This window comes from Rhineura floridana, chromosome 4 (assembly GCF_030035675.1).
Source record: "Rhineura floridana isolate rRhiFlo1 chromosome 4, rRhiFlo1.hap2, whole genome shotgun sequence".
Taxonomy (NCBI): Eukaryota; Metazoa; Chordata; class Lepidosauria; order Squamata; family Rhineuridae; genus Rhineura; species Rhineura floridana.
The window spans coordinates 112,250,464-112,272,886 of NC_084483.1; the positions used below are offsets into that span (position 1 = coordinate 112,250,464).

The 22,423-nt window shown below is 42.0% G+C and overlaps 1 protein-coding gene and 1 non-coding gene across 2 annotated transcripts; both read right to left on the reverse strand.

Moving 5' to 3' along the window:
• On the reverse strand, nucleotides 1-21,567 carry LOC133384175 (pancreatic secretory granule membrane major glycoprotein GP2-like). Its single transcript, XM_061626099.1, has 9 exons — nucleotides 21,483-21,567; nucleotides 20,594-20,682; nucleotides 13,440-13,544; nucleotides 12,330-12,490; nucleotides 10,790-10,925; nucleotides 6,793-6,887; nucleotides 5,459-5,627; nucleotides 2,235-2,355; nucleotides 1-358 (listed from the first exon to the last, which is right to left on the reverse strand). The coding sequence occupies exons 1-9, from the start codon at nucleotides 21,565-21,567 to the stop codon at nucleotides 186-188; spliced, it is 1,134 nt and encodes a 377-aa protein (XP_061482083.1). The 3' UTR covers nucleotides 1-185.
• On the reverse strand, nucleotides 11,732-11,850 carry LOC133384754 (5S ribosomal RNA). The gene has a single exon (XR_009762684.1). It is a non-coding gene; the product is annotated as a 5S ribosomal RNA (ribosomal RNA).
• Nucleotides 21,568-22,423: the final 856 nt, after the last annotated feature.

A 22,423-nucleotide genomic window follows, 5' to 3' on the forward strand; every position in this document is an offset into this window, starting at 1 on the left:
TACACATCCTCGGATTATAGGTTCACTTACATTTATTACTAAATGTTTTTTCCTATTTTCGGTAAATTTTACTTGCAGCTGGACAGAAATATCAGTACTAACCCAGGTCCTTGAGATGTATATAAAATATGTAAATGTTAATATGCTACAACACAGTGCAGTTGCTGCAGTGTAGGAACAATTGTTCATGATGGCACTTCAGAACTGTGAAAACGGGACATTGTCAGTTGTGCTTGCATAGCAGGGTATGTCCTCCTTGACTGAAACAAAAGGTTTCCAAAAACTACAATAGTCACCAGAACAGCCATTAGAATTCCACTAAGGATCAAAATTTCTACCGGTGGAAGTTTTCCTTTATCTGTAAGAAAATAGAAATATTTTCAGAGAAGTTAACACTTTGTCACCAAACCTAAATTGTGTAAAAAGAAATACCATCATAAAACTTGCATTATATTTACATGCTGTTTTAAACAGAATACCAACATGGACTTCACCCGCACCAAAGACAGTGAGAGGGGAATATGCTGGGTTTAGATATTTGCTACAAACGCATGAAGCTGCATTATACTGACCATTGGTCCATCCAGCCCAGTGTATTGCCTACTCTGGCTAGAAAGGGCTCTTCAGATCATAGGTAGAGGCCTTTCCCAACTCTCCTAGCTCACTGAGATCCCCCTTCACTAAAGACGCTGAATATGGAACATGTGACACATATGCATCTCTGCTTATTTATTGGCCAGTCCCTGGAGTGGTTTCTCTTTGCTTTGAAAGGCATTCTGCTAAGAATGGAGGGTGAACCACATACTGTAAAATGAAAAAAAGGGCACACTAAAAACAGCATTTAATAGTGGTGAGTACTGTGTCCAGTTCTGGATGTCGCACGCTAAGAAGGTTGTAAACAAATTGGAACCATTTCCAAATGAGGAGGGCAATGAAAGTAGTCAGGGTAATGGAAAACAAGTCCTATGAGTAAAGGTTGAAGGAACTGGGTATGTTTAGTCTGTACAATCAAAGACTCGACGGGCAGGAGGGATGACATGATATAGCCCTCTTCAAATACCGGAAGGGCTGGCATCCAGAAGAGGACAAAGATTTGTTTTCTGCTGCTCCAGAGGCAGGACCGGATCTAATGGGCTTAAAATTACAGGAGGATATATTTTGGTTGAGCATTAAGAGAATCTTCCTTACAGTAAAACTAGTTTGACAATGGAACACATTATCTAGGTGGGTGATGGGCTTTCCTTTACTGGAGATCATAAAGCAGAGATTAGACAGCCATCTGCTGGGGGTTGCTCTAGTTGTGGATTTCCTGCATGAAGCAGATGGCCTGTAACGCCCCTTTTAGGGGATGGAAATCCAGTTGAAGTTTCAAAGAACTTGCTACATACCGTTTGGCAACTATATAACTCTTCATCAACAGAAATTAACTATTTTGTCAACCGGATATGCATAATAATTCAACAAATAAAGGGTCAATGTGTGAAATCCAGATAGCCATACTCAGATTAGACCCATTGAAATGAATGGATGTTTGTCTGCTCTGACTTGGTTCAATGTCATCCACTGACTTTTGACAAAGATTGCCAGGGTCACATCCACACCATATATTTAAAGCATTCTTATACCACGTTAGTAATCATGGTGTCCCACAAAGTTTCTTGGGAACTGTAGTTTAATAAGGGTGCTGGGAACTGTAGCTCTGTAAGGGCTCTCCTAACAACTCTCAGAATACATAAACTATACAGTTCCAAGGATTCTTTGAGGGAAGGCATGACTGTGAAAATGGTATAAGAGGGCTTTAAATATATGGTGTGGATGTGACCTTAGAGCAGTTGTGGGAAGCCTTTGGTCTCCAGATATTGTTGAACTATAACTCCCATCATCCCTGGCCATTGGCCATGCTGGCTGGGGTTGATAGGAGTTATAGTTCAGCAACATCTGGAGGGCCAAAGGTTCCCCACACATGTTTTAAGACTCACTGTTGCAACTTGCAAGATCACATTTCTATATCTAAAAATCACAACATAAACTAGGATGGCAATGGAGCAGACTTGTTTGTTGTTCGTGGAATTTAAAACTGAATCTCTTTAATCCATTCTTCATAAGACTAAAGATTTTATCTGTCTTTATATGGTGGTAATATTTGTATACTATAAAATAGAACTGCTACTATTCTCCATAACTTAATGGAAGAATTATATTTTAAAGTTTGCAGTTTTTAGCCATTTACTTACCAACATTAGCCTCTTCATTATCTACCAACTTACGTTTTATAGGGCCATAAGATACCACGTGACTAAAAAAAGGTGTGACTTCTCTTTTAGTTCTGATCAGAGTATCCTTGTCTGTGCAGTTCTAGGAAAAATGCAAACTAGTAAATATGTGTGGGCCCAAGCGTGTCTCAAAGTGCAGTAGCTCACAATAAGATATCCTAGGATTACAAGTAAACTGCCTCTTGATTTGGTAAAAGAGTACATAGTAGAATATAACTCACCAGTTAGAATGAAATATATATTGACACAGTTTTCCAATTCAAGTAGTGAAGAGCGACACATAGGCACATAAATCAATGTTTAATCATAAAGTTGCTTAACCCACCTTTCAGGACTATTAGAATTGTATATCTGTAACCCACGATTCTGTTGCAATCTACCCATCACAGGAATATAGGAAGCTGCCTTACAGCTAGACAGATCATTGGCCTGTCTAGCTCTGCACTCTCTACAGTGACTGGCAGTGGCTCTCTGGGGTTTCAGGCAGGAGTCTTTCCCAGTCCTACCTGGAGATGCCAAGGATTGAACCTGGGACCTTACATATGCAGAGCATATGTTCTACCACTGAGATATGCCAAAGAAAAGTGAAAAGAGAATGATAGGGGACACTGGAGGAGGGTTAAGCATGTATGTGTGAGAGAGGGGGAACAGTTGATGGACATAATGCTTACTGCAGGAGATACTACTCAACATGGAAACTAAATGAAATAGCACAAATAATATTCCTTCCTTTTGTGTGACATAGGAATTTGAGATGTCATGTCTCTTAATTCTTATGCATCTCTACTCTGACCAAGTGAGTAATGAGTCCCATGATGAACTAGCCCCAAAACTCCCTATGATCCTTGTGGATCATGACTCACCTTTGGAACCCTACTACTCAGTAGTATAGTACTGTATCATTGGCCTGAACTATTTTATAAACCATATAGAGCTAGCCTCTGATGTTAAGTCTCCTTCCAAAATGCCACACTGACTTCTGATTTCATTCTCTCCTTGCTTAATATTTCAGACTGGTGACATTTTCATTATAACGTTAGGAAAATAAATCCTTCTATGAAAACTTTTTTAGAACAATTGCAACCACTGCTAAGGTAGAAGTATCTATTTTCTAAAACAATCCACAAGGATACTGAAGTGAATGCTCTATTGAGTCACCTACTAGCCAGTGATTCAAGACCAAAAGTTTTAAGGAACAGTGTTGTTCTGAAACAGGATATTATACTGCATCTGTTAGAAAGCCCTGCTTTAATTGCCAAGCTCATTTGCTAGTTGACTGCCAGTAAAGGTCACCTGGTTACACTGCCATTCGGATTAAGTACTCTTTCTGATACATTCCTATGACACTACATTATTTGTTTGAAAGGGTATGATTCAAGAATCTGTAAAAGAAGCACATACTCACGCTCTAGCTGTTAGCCAGAGCTACCCCTTTGCTCCACTGTAACCTTCCAAGTCAGGAAGGGGAGGAAGCCGCAATAATTCTTGTGTGCCAGACTCTTGTATGCCAGATTGTAGCTCAAATCTTGCTCTGGCAAGGCAGGAGTTCCTCCACCCTCCCTCCTCTGCCTTCTGTCCCAAGCAAAATCAACCAGGAGAGGTCAGCCCCAAGGAGCATTCCCATCTCCCTGGCCTTGACCTTTTACAGACTCAGGTAGAATGTATTGGTCCAGACAAAGGCAGAAGGCTTCCAGCTCTGACTAGCAAATGGTCTGGTGGATATTGGCTGGGTCATTCCACCTCTAGTGGAAAATGAAGGGCTGGTCTACACACCCATGTACCCATAAATTGTTAACTTGTAATTACAACAGCTTGGAACTACAATCTGGTATATGAACTCACTCCAATTAAAGCCATTGTATTAATGATTATGCAATGTTTGATTTCCAATGGGTCAACCACATCTTCGAGTTGCCACATGATGATGAATATTAATGTGTGACCCACTGAAGAGACACATTGAATTAAGTGGAACAGAACAACAGAAAATATTTGTATCTGAAGAACCAATGAGGGAACTTTAAAGGATGTGTAGACAAAGGCTGCTGCCAAATATTATTGTCACAACTCAGGCTCACTTCCACTATTAGAGTCCAGCTGGGGGAGAAGGTTGGAAATAAAGAGAGAGAGAGGGAAAGAGTTCAGCACCACTTGTGCACATATCTACTTTAGGACGCAATCCTATACCCATTTACCTGGGAGTAAGTCCCGTTGAATTATAGGATTGCACTGTAAATTGCCTCTCACTCCACTTTATACATGATTGGGGCCAGCCTGTGTGTTTAGTATTCAGCTAAATCCTATTCAGAGTAGACCAATTAAAATTAATGAACCTAAGTTAGTCATGTTCATTAACTTCAGTGGGACTGCTCTGAGTAGGACTAGCATTGAATACCACCCATTGTCAGAGGTTATTCCACATTGAGAAGTGTTAAAATAGTGTGCAATTTAACCAGCAAAACTAAAACCTAGAGCCTAGAAAAACAGGCCATCTTTCATATTTTCTTTTCATTCCTTTCTTATAGTAACACACCAGAACCATAATAACATCTAAAACCCCAAACTAGTAGGTCTTTCAGTCATAACCTAACCACTTAAAAATTGGACCCTGCTGATCAGATGAAACTTTAATTTATTAATTTACCAATTAAAATTTCCAGCTTTCACTTTAACCCATAGAACATTGTCATTAATTCTTGATCAGTCAGGTTGAGCCTATTTATATAAAAATATAAAGTAAGTGGAATGATGATATTTAGCCAATTTCCACTTGTTTAAGTGATGTGATGTCGAGTCAGGATGTCCCGATTGTTCAAATCCTAACATCATACAATTCTGCTAATAAAAGATTAACAACATATTCAGACTACAAAATAAAAGGGATTATCTAATTTGAACCAACAGTAAAATGACTTATTCCATGCATTAAAACAGAAATAATATTCATCACAGATCAACAGCTGCTAAATTCAACAGTTTAATTTAAATTTTGAATGGAAAATCAGCAAAAGCTAAGACTAACTGCTTAGAAAAAAATGGCATTTGCCATATCTCCTTTTCATTCCTTATTACAGTAATACACTGGAACCAATATATCCTCAGCTTTGAATGCAAGTTTGAATTCAAATTTTGAATGTGAAATTTTCCTGTAAAAATCAAAATTTGAGTGGCTTTGCTGCACTTACTGGTTTGCAAACAGCTGCTGTGCTATGACAAATCTGAACTGTGCAGTGTACGAAAACATGGTTGTACAAGATGCCAACAAATTTGAACATTTGGATCCTAAACATTGCTTCTTCACCTTCTCCATTTGCTATTACTGTCAAGGTTTCATCTTTTACGATTTGTGGACAGCTGTGCAGGAAAAACAATAGTTAATTACATCAAAATCTGGTATCTCTGCAAAAGAATGAATACACACATACATACATGGATAGACCACTTAGCAGAAACCCAGTCTTGGGGCATTGTAATCTACTCAAAAAAATATTGCAATTGGAATACTTTATCATGCGGGCATTGCTAATTGCATCAAATAGCTAGAATATTGGGCCCTTTTTCAGTTTTGTCAGCCTTTTATGATCAATAGCTCTCTGTTTCTTGCAAGTACAAGTTCACAACTTTCTCAGCCAACAGTTTATCAAGCTGAGAAGAGACACATTGGTGACAGATAAAGGAAGAAAGTCTATCCACCCCTCCCTCGTGAATAAAAAAGCCATATGCCAAGGTACTTGAGGATGTCCATTGAAATGATAGATTCTGCCATTGTTCAAGGCTGCTTTACTGGTTTACTGTTTACATATATAAGTAAAGCTTCACATATACTGTACACACAGAAATATAATAGATGCATATGGCAAATGTGTTTGTAAATGTGAATGATATACAAGTATGTGTGCTGGAATTAGTTGTGTACAAGCAAACGTGTATTTACTGTTACATAAAGAGAGATGGCACTAGTCAAGATGCAAGTGCATCTGCTGTTCCTAAGAAATAAGCCTCTGGCTCATTCAGGTTAGAAGCGAGGAAACAGTAAAGTTGAGAGTTGAAATTCGACATCCTTCACCAAAGCAACCCTTTGCTAATATTCTCATTGCAACTTACCTTAGTGTGTGTCTTTGTATTCTCAAAAACAATAAAGTATAGGAGTCTGATATTACTAGCAAAACAGCAGATTGTTTAAACTGGTTTCAGAATTCATTTTTAGAATCCCACAGTGCTGAACGATAAAAGATAGGGTTTCAGTGAGCTCACAGTGAGCTCTTGAAGCATGGCTTTGTTTTCATCTGACAGCATCTCCTTCACAGCAGCTTTATAGTTTTGTTTTGTTTTTGTGTCTTTTTTTAAAAAAAGGAAAAGAAAGGAGGGAAGGGGAAAAATACTGCATATGTAAATCTAAATTAAATGGGCACAATTATCATATACAGTACCTGTAGTTTATATGTTAATTTATATGCCAGGAACTCAGCTAATATATTTTCAGAATGATTTGTCAGTTCTACAGTGATGGGCTACCAACCTCTCTTTAATAAAAAAATATTGAACAGCATGAACAGGATCCTTCGTTGGGGTAGACCAGCAGTTTTCAAGCCTCATTATTAAATTACCTGGAACCTGCCAGACACAGAGACAGAACATAAACAGGGAATGTGTAAAAAGTCAGTATTTAATGCATAATATCTGAACATGAGGTAAATCTAACCAAAATCAGAGAAATGAAACCAGCATCTAAACAATGACTGCTACTCACTACCACAAATGAAACCTTCCCACAAATTACTGTTTTAAAAAATCCCATTACTTTCAGCATTAACTGATATTTACAGCTCAGCTATGAAATCCTACAGCTGGAAGGAGGGGGAAAGCGCATGCTGATGGCAGTTCTCAACACACCTGAGCTGAAATGTCTTAGAAGGCATTTTCTGAGAGTTTCCTTTTTCTCAATCAACCTCCCAGAAAGCCATTTGGCAGAATTTTCCTCAAATAATCTCCACCATGTTTTGTACCAGCCACAATTTCCCCCCACAATGTGCCAGAACGCTAGGTCCAGGACATTGTGGAGGATGCAAAATGGTGACCAGGCTGCCAACACAGTTGCTGCTGTAGGCCCTTGCAGTGGCAGCATAAAACACACACACATACACACATATACAATGGGGGTGGGGGAAAGAAGAGGTAGTTCTATTGCCACTGCTAACGGTGAGCCTTTTCTCTGAGAAACTGGAACAATTCCTCCATCACCACCACCACCACCCTCATGTTGAAATTATCCCCCTAACTTAGCCCACAAATGGGGTGGAGAATTTGAGAAGGCACTGCTCAAGTTCTTAATGCCCTCTTACTGGGCTCTGTTAATACAATTCTGAGCTGAATCCCAAAAGGCCAGATTTGTATTGTTATTCTGAATGTGGGGGGAGGGGCAGAGAAAACTTGCTTATTTGGTGTTAAATTTATAAAATTATGAGCCATGTAGGATGAAAAAGACAGACATTTTTTCACATGTCAGACTAAAATTTACAGGGGAGGTGTGGCTGGCCACTAGTGAAAATAACATCTCATGCTTTCTCCTCTAACCACTTGTAAGCAAGGGATGCGCTGTTATCATGCTCCAGACTCCCCCCCCCCATCAATTTTGTTGGCTGCTGCCTCCCAAGGCAGGAGAATGCAGAGCACAATGACATCACTCCACTCATTTTATGTCACTAGAGTTTGCCAGGAAAGGGGGAGATGTGGGGCTACAGGATGGTATTCAACTAAATAATGGGATTTTCTCCCTTCTCTTCCCCCCACGTGCACTCTGCATCATTCTCAGATTTGCTCTGGTGGGTTGAGGGAAAACCCAGGACAGATTTAGGGGGTGAATGGGGGGAGGAAAAAGGGGAAAGTTCTGTTGCGCAAGGAGAAATTCTTGCACTGGTGGAACCAGAGACTTAGCGATATGTTGTGCTATGTTGAATACGCCCCACTGTTTTCAGTGGCAGCCGTGCCTCCTCCTTATCATACTCACATGCAGAGTCACCCAGTGGAGTTGATTGGCAGTAGGTTCAGGGTGGCAAAAGGAAGTCCTTCTACGCAGAATGCAATTTACTACCATAAGGTGTGGTAATGGTCACTCACTAGCTTAAAAGCCTATTCTGTCAAAAGAATTATACAGATACATGGAAGACAGGCCTATTAAATGGCTTTCAGCCATGATAGCTAACCAGAAACATTGATTGCTAGATGCTGGGGTCAAACAGAAGGTATCTGTTAGTAGGGATGGACAGATCAGTCAGCTCCAGTTTCACTCAGTTTCTAATTTTGCCAGTCTTAAATTAAGCTCAGCACATTTCTGCATCAGTTTGCAAATCTTTTTTTAAACCACCAGCATTTTAGTATGCACTTCTCCTACATATATACGCTGTTGTAAGCAATTTTTTTCTAATATAATGCATTCCCCCATCCACCCACCCACCACACACAACTGCACATTTTTGCGCTTATTTTTGGTTAGAGAGCTGCATTGTAAAATGTGGAGAAGTGTGAATTCCAAAGGACAGCTGAATTTTAGTTCTTGTATTGCTTCAGTAAATGCAAATTAGGTAGGTTCATATTAAAATGTGATCCAAACCAAATTCCTCCTTCATCCCTAGCTGTCACCTTCCTACTCTGCTCATGATGAGTTTCCCTGGGGCATCTGTTAGACACTCTTGAAATGTTGGGTTTCACTTGAACAGAATTTTTGTCCAGCTAATTGCCTTGGTGACCTTTCCACAATCTATCTCCCAGCATACATTGTAATGTGTGGTATAGGTCTTTTGCTTGAGATCTAGAGTTATTTTGCTCTGCAGATATATACTTTCTTTAGTCCTGCTCTTGGCTCCCTATTTTATGTACTCATGAGTGTTCAAATTCAGGTAGTCTGAGTGACTTATTGTTTCCTTCAATCCTTTCTAATCTGTTCATATATCTGTATTTAAAGGAAACATCAGCTGATTTTAGCATAACCACCAATAAACCTGCATAAACAAACTTGCATTTGTTAAGTGTGTATGCCTTCTTCCATTTTGTTTTAAATAATTTTCATACTGCAGTTGTTTTTGATCTAACACACACTGTGGGAAGGTAATGGTGAAAAACAGTCTGCAAAAGGAAGCAACGATTTGCAGGGACAGATGTCTCATGAAGACTGTGGAGGGAAAAAGCCACAGAAACCAATAGTGACCTTCCTTAATGAACCTCCTTCTATCTACTTTACTAGATTTTAGGGCATCTCAGAGAGTTAATCATCCAGCATTTCTTCTGGCTTGCCTCTATCCCTCAAAAGCCAATGGATTATGAAAGGGAAAGGAAGAGAATAACAGTTTTCAAAGGAAGAAATTTATAGGAAAATTTGGGGAACATTGAACAGGTAAACTGGAAAAAGGTAGCTAGAAGATACGGAGGCATGATATGAGAATTCCACTTTGTTCTAGCATTCCAATTAAACAATCTACCAAAGTCAATGCAACCGTTCCGCAAATGGCAACCATGATATTCAAACCAAACAATTGCAAGGGGAAGGAAGGTGTTGTAAATGAAAAGCAGCAGTAGGAACAGGATTATGTAATCTAGGTTTATTGCTCCTGAGGGAGATTTTCCTCTAGCATCTTATCGGCCAAGCCTCAGCAGGCCTGACCTGAGAACATTTTTCAGAAAAAGTCATGCTTCCTAGCTTCTGAAAGAAAGTACCATGGAGAAAATAGAACAAAGGATTATTATAAAAATGGAGCAGCATATATTTGTGGAGAATTAATGGTGAAGACGAAAGCATAGCACAGACATTGGAAAACAGACTGAGTGGCCCAATGCTATACCACCACCCCATGTTGATGGGTGAACAGAGTTAGGATGGTGCATAGGTTTATCCCTGCCAGTTTACACTGATGGAGAGAGGTCTGCTGGGCAACAGCCCCCCCCCACACACAGTGATTGGCAGATCAACACATTGTCCCTCCAGGTGTGGCCAATGGGAACGCTTTGCTGTAGGCAACTAGTGCGCCCACAGCCCAACTCTTGGCATAGCAAAAAGTGGGGAGGAGAAGCTTCCTGCCTTCCAACCTGACTGATGCTAGACAGTAGGGCCTTGGATGCAGTAGTGAATCCACTGCTCCATTCCTCCCCAGACCCCTGGTAAGGATTTCTCTGTGAACAGTACAGCTGGGGCTTACAGCTGATTTGGACATTGGTGGCTCTCAGCCTTAAATCTCTTGAAAGGCAAGCCCCTCCCTAAGCCCACTGGGACTTTCTATCTGAAACTATTTCTGATAGGAAATTCATTTTCAGTTTTAAACTATATATATATTATGATCCTTCAAAAAACGGATGAGCATAAAGTAAATCAGAAGTAAATTGTAAAGATCTAAGGTGTTCCCGGATTCATTTTTCTTTTGCTTTTTTCCTAACAAATCTTTCTTGTACTAGATGGGATGAAGCTGTCTTGCCTTTGCTATCTATGTACCAACTTGACTCATCAGAGACTCAATAACCCCAGATACCATTTTCACTTTGACAAATATGTTGTCCTCTAGAGTTAGAAAAGGAATGGTAGTCCACATATCTTCAAAATGCTGGTCCTTGTAGAGCAACATGGACACGGAGAAGTTACCATCTTCTGTATTTAGTATAATGGACCTGTCAAGCAAAGACACATAGATATAATGACCCTGCTGAAATGCCACAATTTCCCTGATAATTTTATGGCAGTGTCGGAATGGTCCCTTTAATAAAAGTGTATGTGATTTACTAGGGAAATTTTAGCATGCTTAGGCATGAACTAGCTATAGAAATTGCAACACTGACATCGCAGTGTCAGTGGTACTGCAATGCAATACATAAATGTTTAGGATCAGGTTGCAAGGAATGCAGTAGCTCTAGTGACCAGATGATCTGTTTAAGTAAGGTTGCAACTTTTTTTCTGGCAATCTCCTGTGACTTTGACCAGCTGCGTGACAGGCAGAAGTTCAGCTGGTGAAAGTTTCCCAAATATAGTGATACAATGACAACTGTTTCCTAACCAAATGAATTTCTGCCTCTTGTGCCAAGTGCCAATTACCAATTACCTAGGGAGGTGGTGGGCTCTCCAACACTGGAGGCATTCAAGAGGCAGCTGGCCAGCCACCTGTCAGGTATGCTGTAATTTAGATTCTTACATTGAACAGGGGATTGGACTCGATGGCCTTATAGGCTCTTTCCAACTCTACTATTCTGTGATTCTCCGCACAGAAGAAATACTATGGAAAACAAGGTGAGACCTCTAAACAAGACAGTCCTACTCTTCTCAAGGAAGCAGTCTCAGATTGTTACACTTCAGTAGGGCCCAGGGTTTATGCAGCTTACTTTTGTTATGACTTATGGTGACCCTATGATTTTTTTTTATGTATTCATAGGGCTTTCATGGTAAGAGGTATTCAGAGGTGGTTTACCATTGCCTTCCTCTAAGCCTACAGCACCCAGTATTCCCAAGCAGTCTCCCATCCAAGTACTAACCAGGCCTGACCCTGCTTAGCTTCCGAGATCAGACAAGATCGGGCATGTTCAGGGTAGTATGGCTGTAGACGCAGCTTACTTAGTGCAATGATTAACCCAATTTTGCCCAGATGCCTCTCAAGTACTTTAATCCAGAATTGGGATGGGGAAGAAATTTGTTCAGTTTTCATTTTAATGCAAACTGATGTAATTTGTACTTCCTGAATCAATATGCAAACCAAAATGCAGCTATCATTAGAAAAACACACTTCTCCAGACTTTGCAGTGCAATTCTCCAACAAAAAATGAATATAAAACAGAAAATTTCACACAAAAATGCTTGTATTTGTGGAAATGTTAAAATGCATTATGCCATAATGCATATATTGAGAGAAATTGCATGCAAAAATCTACAAAGTTTCATGCAGATTTTTTTTAAAAAATCACATACTGATGTGGAAATTATGAGAGCTGAATTTAAGATTAGAAAAATGAGAAATTGAGAGAAACCAAAACTGACAGATTGACACACTGTTGGTATAAAGTAAATAACAAGGGTAAAAGGCTTACCTGATATCAACAATGATTTTGTTTTCTCCATTAGGTTGCTGTACCATGTAATTAATAGGGTATCGGCAGGCAAATGTGATATTGATAAAAGTTCTTGTGATTATATCAGAGAAGTTGTTCTGTATGGTGTTGATAAAAATAATATGTGCACCATCTGAATCCTGCAAGTTAGTAAAACACAGCAACATTCTAATAAGTCCCAAGATTTAGAATGATAGCAAAATAACAACATGATGGCAATAGCATCTGAAGGTTGCTCTGAAGCTGTGCGTTCTGACTTGAACGCTTTGCTCCTTAGGGAGCTAGAGCATCCAGTAAGATAAGGAAGATCCCCATGGATGTCTTATCAAGGGTCCATTCAGCAGAGTACCAGAGCCAGTAGAGTTCCTAGTCATTCTGCTCTTCCAGTTGAAAGAAACAGAGCTGGATTAAGGAACACACATGGAGTGGCATATTCTTCCTAGGGAGAGGCAGATTCCATGGGTTGGGGAGGCACTATAGGTAGACAGACTGTCCTTAAACCCTAGTATATGACAGAATGCTGTGATAACTCACAAATGCACTTGGGGGGAGGAGATTTTGAGACAATGACAAGGGTATAGTTTCTGCCTGCCACCCAATAATGTTTAAACAATTATTTTTGCTTCATAATCATAGAATCACATGATGTAGTGGAACTTGTTTTAAAGTGTTTTAATACTGTATTTTTAAATGGCTGTAACCCACCCTGGGACCTTCAAGTGAAGGATGGGTAAAAAAATTGAATAAATAATAAAATCACCACCGTAACATACATACTACACACACACACATCTGCAAACACAAAAATAAGCTGCACATAAAGCCTAAGTTGCACATGTTAATCCTAGTGTTACTGCCATTCTCAGTGTATTTCTAAAAGGTGAGAAGGATGCTTTTATGGATTGCATTAAGAGACAGTGTACATGATTATTCAGTTCCACATTGAATTTAATGTCTGTGAGATTCTATCACTCTTCAAAGGCAGTTTGTTTATATACTAAATAAGCAGCATGCAAAAGAACAAATGTGGTGTACAAAGAAATCATGTAGAAAGTCATTAAAACCACAGCAACATCATTTGCATATTACCATTCTTGTTCCACAGTCTGTGAAGTTGGTCTTAATGCTGAATATGTACAGGTTTCCTACTTCAGTGCCGTGGCATTCCGGGTCATTAAGGTGCAAATCAGAGACCTGCAAAGGAAGAATCTGCATGGGATTTCTGTGACCTTGGCTGACTGGTTGCCAGAAGTTTTTTAGTTTTGGTTTTTGGTTAGGAATCCTGACTGGTTGTGGGATGCTGAGTTTTCTGCCTTACTCAAAGGAATTTTGTTGTAGTTGGTATGGTATTGCATTTAGGAAATCATTACTGTCTTTTATTTTTGTTTTACTGTTTGCATTTCATTTACCTTTAACCTCACTCCCTTACATCCATGGAAACAACAGCAGTGGTTCCATGTGCTCAGCTCAACCCCCTTAAACCCACTGATGATGGACCTTGTTGGTTGCATGATGGTTTGTTTCTTGCCCAATAGTCATTCACTGGCGATCACTTGTGGCCGAGTAAGATTGTCTTCCAAGATAATTTCGTTGGAAGACATCCGTGAGTGAATTTGTTTTATGTGGGGAGATCGGCGCACAATGATCAACACAAAATCTTGACAGAAAAAGGCTTTGATGCAATGTCATGGATACCACTACGATTGGAAGTCTTTTATCCGCTGCAGCCTTCATCCGCCTTCACAGCTGTTGTAACATACACATTGTTATCCTTCGCCTGTTCTGCCATTTTATTTATTATATTTATTTATTATTTCATTTATATCCCGCCCTTCCTCCCAGCAGGAGACCAGGGCTGTTGAGGACATTCTTGGATCATTCTTTGTCTGGTTCCTCTCCCTTGACCTTACCGCCATGGGTGATCCTGCTGGGAGTACATGACTCCCGATGGCATCGCTCACGGGGTTCAGTGGAACACGCAAGCCCACTCACCACTACAAGGTGACGATCCAGCAATTGGCAATAGTAAACCCCCTCTGCACACTGCACACCGCGAAATCCCCGCCCATGAGGTCGCCACAAGTCAGGATCGATCCGAAGGCAGTCCATCTCCATTTTCATGTGGGACAGTGGACAACTAGATGCCCCTGGGAAGGCCAGAAGCAAGACCTGATGGGGCTATGGGTCAGCGGTTGAGTGCTTGCTTTGGATGCAGAAGGTCCCAGGTTAAATCCCCACCATCTCCAAGTACAAGCTAGATGGGCCAAGGGCCTGACTCGGTTAGAAAGTAGCATCCTATGTCCCTAAGGTCACATCCCTGACCAGCCTCTGCTTGAGTACCTCCTGCTTACTATTGTCAGGGAAAGGACTGTAGCTCAGTGGTAGAGCATCTGCTTTCCACGCAGAAGGTCCCAGGTTCAATCCCCAAAGGCATCTCCAGGCAGGGCTGGGAGGGAACCTCGGAGAGCCGCTGCCAGTCTTTGCAGGCAATACTGCGCTAGATGGACCAATGATCTGATTCACTGCATGCAGCATCCTGTGTTGATTTTTGGCAAGTAGTGGGCATTTTGTTCCTGAAACAAGCCGTAGGGACAGAGGTCACCTGATCTGAAATGTTGCCCTTGAACTTTGCTAATTCCTCTTGCTTGGATGGATGGAGAATGGAATCTAAAGCATGGCATTCTTTTCTTTTTTGTTTTGCTTGGTTTTAAAAAAATGCTAAAATGATGGCTGCAGTTGCAAGGAACTAACTCCCACAGCACAGGAGTAGCCCAAGGCATTTTGATGCCTGAGGTGATGTTTTATTTATTTCCATTATTAAAAGCCTGCTTCGAGTGGTCAGGGGTCTTTTAAACTCTGGCCCCCGGGAGGGTAATATAGACCACTCAACAGCCCGCTGTCAAGAATTTGCACAGCACTTTGTAGATAAAGTCGCTCAGAGTCGCTCTGACTTGGACTCTAAAATTGATACAATCTCAGGGGATGTAACTTTGGCTCCTGCTTGTCCAATAATAATGGATTCTTTTCAATCTGTACAGCCTGAGGATGTGACGAGATCCTTGGAGAGGCGAGAGCCACCACATGTCTGCTAGATCCTTGCCCTTCCTGGCTCATTAAAAGTGCCAGAGAGGGACTAGCCGAGTGGGTGAGGGGAATGGTTTATGCCTCTTTACAACAAGGCAGAATCCCAATGTGTATAAAGAGGCAGTTGTAAGGCCTTTGTTGAAAAAGCCCTCCCTGGATCCCTCTATAATGGGAAATTATCAGCCAGTCTCCAACATTCCATTTTTGGGCAAGGTAACAGAGCGTGTGGTGGCCGCCCAGCTCCAGAGATTCTTGGATGAAACAGATTATCTGGATCCATTTCAGTCTGGTTTCAGGCCCGGCTACGGGACAGAGATAGCTTTGGTCACCTTGGTGGATGACCTACGCAGAGAGCTGGACAGGGGGAGTGTGTCCCTGTTGGTTCTACTGGACCTCTCAGCGGCTTTCGATACCATCGACCATGGTATCCTTCTAGACCGCCTTGCTGGGATGGGACTTGGGGGCACTGTGTTACGATGGCTCCATTCCTTTCTGGAGGGATGAACCCAGAAGGTGGTGCTGGGGGATTCCTGTTCGACTCCTTGGCCATTGACCTATGGGGTCGCTCAGGGTTCAGTCTTGTCCCCCATGTTATTTAACATCTACATGAAACGGCTGGGAGAGGTTGTCCAGGGGTTTGGGGTTCAGTGCCATCAGTATGCGGATGACACCTAACTCTATTTCTCCTTTCCACCTAAACCCAAGGAAGCTGTCCTAGTCCTGAACCAGTGCCTGGCATCAGTGATGGACTGGATGAGGGTGAACAAATTGAAACTAAATCTAGACAAGACAGAGGTGCTCCTGGTCAGTCGAAGGGCAGATCAGGGAATAGGGATTCGGCCTGTGCTGAATGGGGTTACACTCCCCCTGAAGACACAGGTTCGCAGTTTGGGTGTGCTCCTGGACTCAGCTCTGAACTTGGAGGCCCAGGTCTCGGCGGTGGCCAGGAGTGCTTTTGCCCAGTTAAGACTGGTGCACCAGCTGTGCCCATTCCTGGAAATGCCTGATTTGACTGTGGTGATGCATGCCTTAGTTACATCCTGTTTAGATTACTGTAATGTGCTCTATGTGGGGCTGCCTTTGAAGACTGTTTGGAAACTTAAACTGGTACAAAGAGCTGCAGCCAGAGTGTTAACTGGGGCTGGTTACAGGGACCATACAACTTCCTTGTTACAACAGCTCCACTGGCTGCCAGTTTGTTTCCAGTCACAATTCAAAGTGCTGGTTTTGACCTATAAAGCCCTATACAGCCTAGGTCCAGGCTATTTGTCAAACCATATCTCCCTATATGAGCCTGCCCGGGCCCTGAGATCTTCAGGAGAGGCCCTTCTCTCAGTCCCAACACCTTCGCAAGCGGGATTGGTGGGGATGCGAGATAGGGTCTTCTCGGTGGCTGCTTCTAGGTTCTGGAACTCACTTCCTAGGGAGGCACGAATGGCCCCCTCCTTGCCATCCTTCTGTCGGCAAGACTTTTTTATTCCAACAGGCCTTTGGGATAGAAGGTGTTTAGGATGGGCTCTACAAGGTTTGTTTTATTGTTTTATGCTGTTATTTGTATTATTTTAAATTGTTTTTTAGTATTTTAAGTGCCTGTTTCATGGTTTTAAGGTTGCGTATAGTTTAATTGTATCTTAATTGTATGTTTTTGTATGTTTTTAACTACATGTAGTTTTATCTGTAAGCCGCCCTGAATTCCAGTTTTTGGAAAAAGGGCAGGGTAAAAATAAAGTTTCATTCATTCATCCATTCAAAAACCATCATACAAGATTTGAATGCAAGGAATGCATTAAGAATATTTTATTACCATACATGATGGTTTTTAATAATGCTTTCTGATTGCTAGCTATTATATATTAAAATTGTATTTAATACTTTAGATGTTCTAATAGATACATTAACATTTGAGTTTTTCAGAGGTTGTTTAGGTTGGGTTTCTATGCTTTTGGGCTGCAGTCTTATTTATTTTATACAGTACCGTCTATATTAAGAAAAAATATTATGGCAGAAGGGATGATTGAATCTGTCAATTTGGTTTCTCGGTTTTCCAGTCTTAAATTCAGTTCCCCATATTTCCACAGCAATTTGCTTTTTTAAAATACATCCTCATGAACATTCATCAGCATTTTAGTGTGAATTTCTCCCAAATTACACATTTTTGCATGCAGCTTTGACACTTTTCCAAGCAATTTTCCCCAGTATAATACATTTTTGTATGTTATTTGCACCAATACATGCATGTTTATGCACACACTCTCCTAATATATGCATTTGTGTCACACATTGTTCAGCCAGAGAACTGCCTTGCAAAATATGAATAACTGCACATTTCAAAGGATAACGGTGTTTCAGTTCACTTGTTGGCTCGAGAAGTAGAAATTTGATAACAGAACCCCTGCCAATAATCTGGCTGCTGCACTGTGGAGCAGCTGAAGCTTCCAAGTCGTCTTCAAGGGCAGCTCCACGTAGAGTACATTGCAATAACCCAGTCTGGAAGTTACCAGAGCATGGAGTACAATAGCCAAAAGGGGCTGTAGCTGTAACCAGCCAGCATTCAAAAAACCACTCCCAGCCACTGAGGCCACCAGAGCTTCCAGTGACAATGTACAACTATGCATTTTGCTGTTCAGCATAGATGTTTGACATTCCTGGAAATTGAAATGGGCTGCCCCCAAGTCGATCCTGAGCCACGGTGACCCCATGAACAGGGCCTTCATAGCAAGCAGCATCCAGAGGGGATTTCCCATTGCCTCCCTCTGAGGCTAGTCCTCCCCATCTGGCTAGGGCCTGCTCAGCTTGCCACAGCTGCACAAGCCAGCCCCTTCCTTGTCCACCACTGCCAGCTGGGGGGCAACTGGGCTCCTTGGGACTCTGCAGCTTGCCCACGGCTGCACAGGTGGCAGGGCACATAACCTCTGAGCCACTCCCTGTGGGGGTGATCTTTAGCTGGCCCTTGACACCCGGGAGACACGAGCAGATATTTGAACTCACAGACTCTGGACTCCCAGCCAGGCTCTCCTCCCCATTGCTGTCATATTGTTGCTAGGCCCTTTGGAGTACTTTCAGATATGAAAATGGGATCTAAATTATTCAAATATTTTTTTAAAAAAATTTAAATGGATTTATTTTGCAGATGCTGGAGAAGAAGTCATTTCCTGTTCTTCTTTAACCTCCAGATTTATTTATTTTTAATTTCTGTCGCCTTCCTCTCGCAAATTTGATTGCCTCTCCCCTGGATTTCTATGGATCAGGCCCCACAACGCATTCTGTTGAAATTGATGCAATTTTTCTGCCATTACAACAGAATAAACAGCCTCTTCCATGGTGTTGTTTTTAAGGAAGCATCGGCCCTGAATGTCTATTTGGTGCTTCTTTTTTTAAGAGAAAGAAAGTGAATTCACATGAGTGCAAATGGGACGTTAACATTTGCAAGAGAGATACTGCCGTGCATTCTATAGTATTTTCTGTCAGGGGGGCAACAATGGATATATAAATCTACCGTGGCCCCAAACAAGGAGACACAAAAGCCTGCTGCATCCAAAGACCTGCTCTTTGCTGACTGAACACAACATTGCCTGACGTAGACCAGAATCTTATCCACACACAGGTGAAATGACATACAGTTTGCAATAGATTGGGTGTGCCTGTGCTGGAGGATTCCTTGTCAGAGGAGGATCTGGCGCTCCCCGAAGGAACCAGTGCAGTCAGGAAGCTTTGAGGGGAAGCCAGGGGTTAGGGTACATCTGCCGCCACTTCATACAGACAGCTTGGGCTCAGAGGCAGAGGTGGAAGCTGAGGCACCTCCAGGCTGTCGTGTGAAGGCGCAGGACCAGGCAACGATCGGGCACTGGACTGTCCAACCGGAAGCGAAGACTTCTGCAGAGTAGCAGGCCACTTGAGAGGAGCTAGTCCTTAGAGAACTCAAGTGACCAGCTGCTGTGCCAGGGTGTGGCTCAGAAGTCTCCTTCACCCTCTCAAGGACCCTTTTCTTGCATCATCTTGCACGGGGTGAGGGGGGCGAGCCTCCGCTGGCCCCTCTGACAGTGGGACTTCGATAGGCGATGGCTCAACCTCAGAAAGTGGGAAGCTGGTTGACTGGGAAGCATTTGAAGTGCCAGGTGGGGATTCCTGTGGGGGTGTGGATGGCACGTAAGAGGGGCTGCTTCCCAACAGCTCAGGCGGGGGGCTCGCAGGCAGAGCGGGAACTGCCTTGATGGGGAGCCTGGCCGATGGAGTCTGTGGGCTGACTGCGCTCTCCCTTCCTTCAACACTCCCAGGGACCTCATCTTCATCTGACTCTTCCCCCTGGGCTAACTCCTGGTGTGCCTGGGGTGCAACACTTGGGCCTGCCCCATGATATCACTAGGGCCCATCCCCATGACATCACTAGGGCCCACCCCTGAAATCTCAGGCTTGGGATGCTTCTGACCTAGCAACCCTATCAGAATTTCAGCAGGCCAAGTCTCCACTCCCCTTTTTTAATCTGCACTTTTTCAGAGCATAACCAGAGTATTTCATGCTTGAAGCCAGTAAGATAGATCTGGGATTTTCTTAATTTTTGATGTGGCATAGTCTGCAATGTATCAGGTCACATTTTATAAACAACTGGCTGGCAACCGCCAGAATAAAAAGCACATGAAGATGAAGATAGAGGCATATCACAATAAAGAATATTTGGATAAATAATACTCTTTTATGCTACAAATCTATAATCTAGAGATAGTGATAAGGACTATTATAAACAACGTTGGTTTATTGAATTGTAACAGAAAACTGGGAAGTATCCAGAATTTAAAATAAATAAATAAATGGGACCTACAACAAAATGTTGCAAATTGTTGAGGCTGCCAGCCATGCCCTTCCATTTCCCCTCCCCCTCCTGCAGTTTTCATTTCTTCCCACAAGAGTCAGTCAGCATTCCATGGCCACTGAGCATGCTCAGTTTTCATTAGGCCATTTTTGGGTCCCACCACCATCGTAAGATATTTCTTTGGTAGTTCTGCAAACCTCAGGGCTCCCCAAGCCAATACCTCCTGTATGTGTATGTGGCTGCTACATACACATTGGCAGTCACATGTAAATATCAGAAATAGAGGGGATTATCTCGTGTTGAAAGGACTGTAGAGGTTTCTTATTTAAAATTATGAAATCAGAGTACTTACTAATATTGGAGGGTTCTTTGACAGGAAGAATGTACTTGGGATTTCTACTTCAATCAGGTCCTTGGTACATATGATGGTCTCATTGATTTCTGTATGTATATTAAAATTGCTGCTTGTTAAAGGAAGAGGAACTCAATTAACAGTGCCAGAATTCTTTTGCATATAGATAAACATACATACAAAGTTTTAACCCTGATCACTGATGGACAAAGATGGAATTCCAAAGGAAATGTTTTTTCTTATGATACATCTTAGAACACTGGTTGACTGCACTTATGAAAATGTTAGCAAATTCTGTGGGTTGCCAGAACACCTGGTGTTATTCTCGAAATGAAAACCCAAATGAAGAATACTGGCTGCATTTCAGAACTTGCACATGCTTCATGACACTCCCTATAGCAGGTGTGCATGTGCTCAGTGTTTCTCTACCAATTTCCCTAGCAGTGTACATGTTTCCTTGCAATTTCCAAAAATTGTCCTATTTGTATATGTGGGATCTTATTACCCAGGTGCACCCATCATCAGTTATGCACAGTTCTTATAATAAATCATCTACATTCTAGGAAAAAGAATACTTATGTATAGCCCAGTTTTATGACCCACTGCAATTGAGATGGCATTTCTTTTGTCTTTGGTTTCTGTGTATTCTTCAGTGCAACTGATATGCTAAACTAGCTTAATGGGTGTGGTATGCAGCATCTAGAATTAGGCCAGATTGCCCTAGGGATATGCAATACAGAGTTGAACACCCATTCAGTAACTAGTGCCAATTTTCTCACTTGAGGGTGCCAGTTGCTGCTGCTTATCTAAGCTGGCCTATTTGGCAGGTGTAGTATCAGAGTTCTTGCCTTGCTGCATGATATAGGAATATGGTAGGTGACAGCTGTACCATTTGCAAGGATAGCCCAAGAGTTTTTGGTGCCTAGGACAGAAAATCCAATTCCTGCAAGTGATGGAGGCAAACTGGAGACCATCCCAGTACAAGATAAGCCAGGCTCAGATCCTTCTGAATTTGAGCCTGACTTATACTGCAGTACACTTTACCACTGCTGCCGGACAATCTTCCTCCCCTTCTTACTGTTCCTTTCCTTCCCCCAAACTTACACGACAGCAGTTGGACATTGGCAAGACCTCTAGAGGGATCTGTTCAAGGCTTGCTTCCCTCCCTGGCACTGACAATGCTCCAACAGCAGAGTAAAAACCACTTGGAAGACACAGGGATATTCGAGGCCACAGTATGGACTCAAGACACTTTGCAGCATTACATTTCCCAGGATCCCTGATGCCTAGAACTCAGTAACAGTGTCTGAGGACAAAGGGATCCAGGTTTACCAAGTCCCCCTGGTAGGCAGGCTGCCACTGTTGAAGGATTCTAGGCTTCAGGAAGGCCTCACACAGAAGGGAGACCTTGATGCTATATTACCATTGCACTGAATTGCTGCTATTGCAGCATCTAGATTGCGGGTTCCCAGGGCCCACTTGAGATGGTTGAAAATTACAACCAGTCACAGAATGGTGGTGCAGAGGCAGAACCAGTCACAAAATGGTGGCAAATGGAGATGAAGTCTGACATAATCAGCCGGCAATTACTGACGTCGTTGTCAATTGATATCTAATCTCTTTTTGGAAATTGCTAAATTCTTTGCTGCACTGTTTTCCTTTTGGCAAGGAGTTCCATAGCTCAGCTTTCCTCAAGCTAAGTACAGACATTTTATCTGGATGTATTGTGGCTCGTGCTCCCCATTTTAGGCAGAATTTGTTGATCCAGAGGCTTTCAATGAAGAAGGCCTTTTCTTTTCTTTTCCTCCTTCCCACCCCAACATGCCTCCT

Bases quoted from the DNA above. Each gene is read 5' to 3' on its own strand.
- LOC133384175 (XM_061626099.1), bottom strand. From the start codon at position 21,567: ATGGTCTCCAGTTTGCCTCCATCACTTGCAGGAATTGGATTTTCTGTC. The intron at 13,545-20,593 runs GTAAGTACTCTG...CTTCCTTTGCAG, and splicing joins CAAAGAACCCTCCAATATTA to GTCTCTGATTTGCACCTTAA. The intron at 5,628-6,792 runs GTTGGTAGCCCA...TTTCCTGCACAG, and splicing joins TATTTTTTTATTAAAGAGAG to CTGTCCACAAATCGTAAAAG.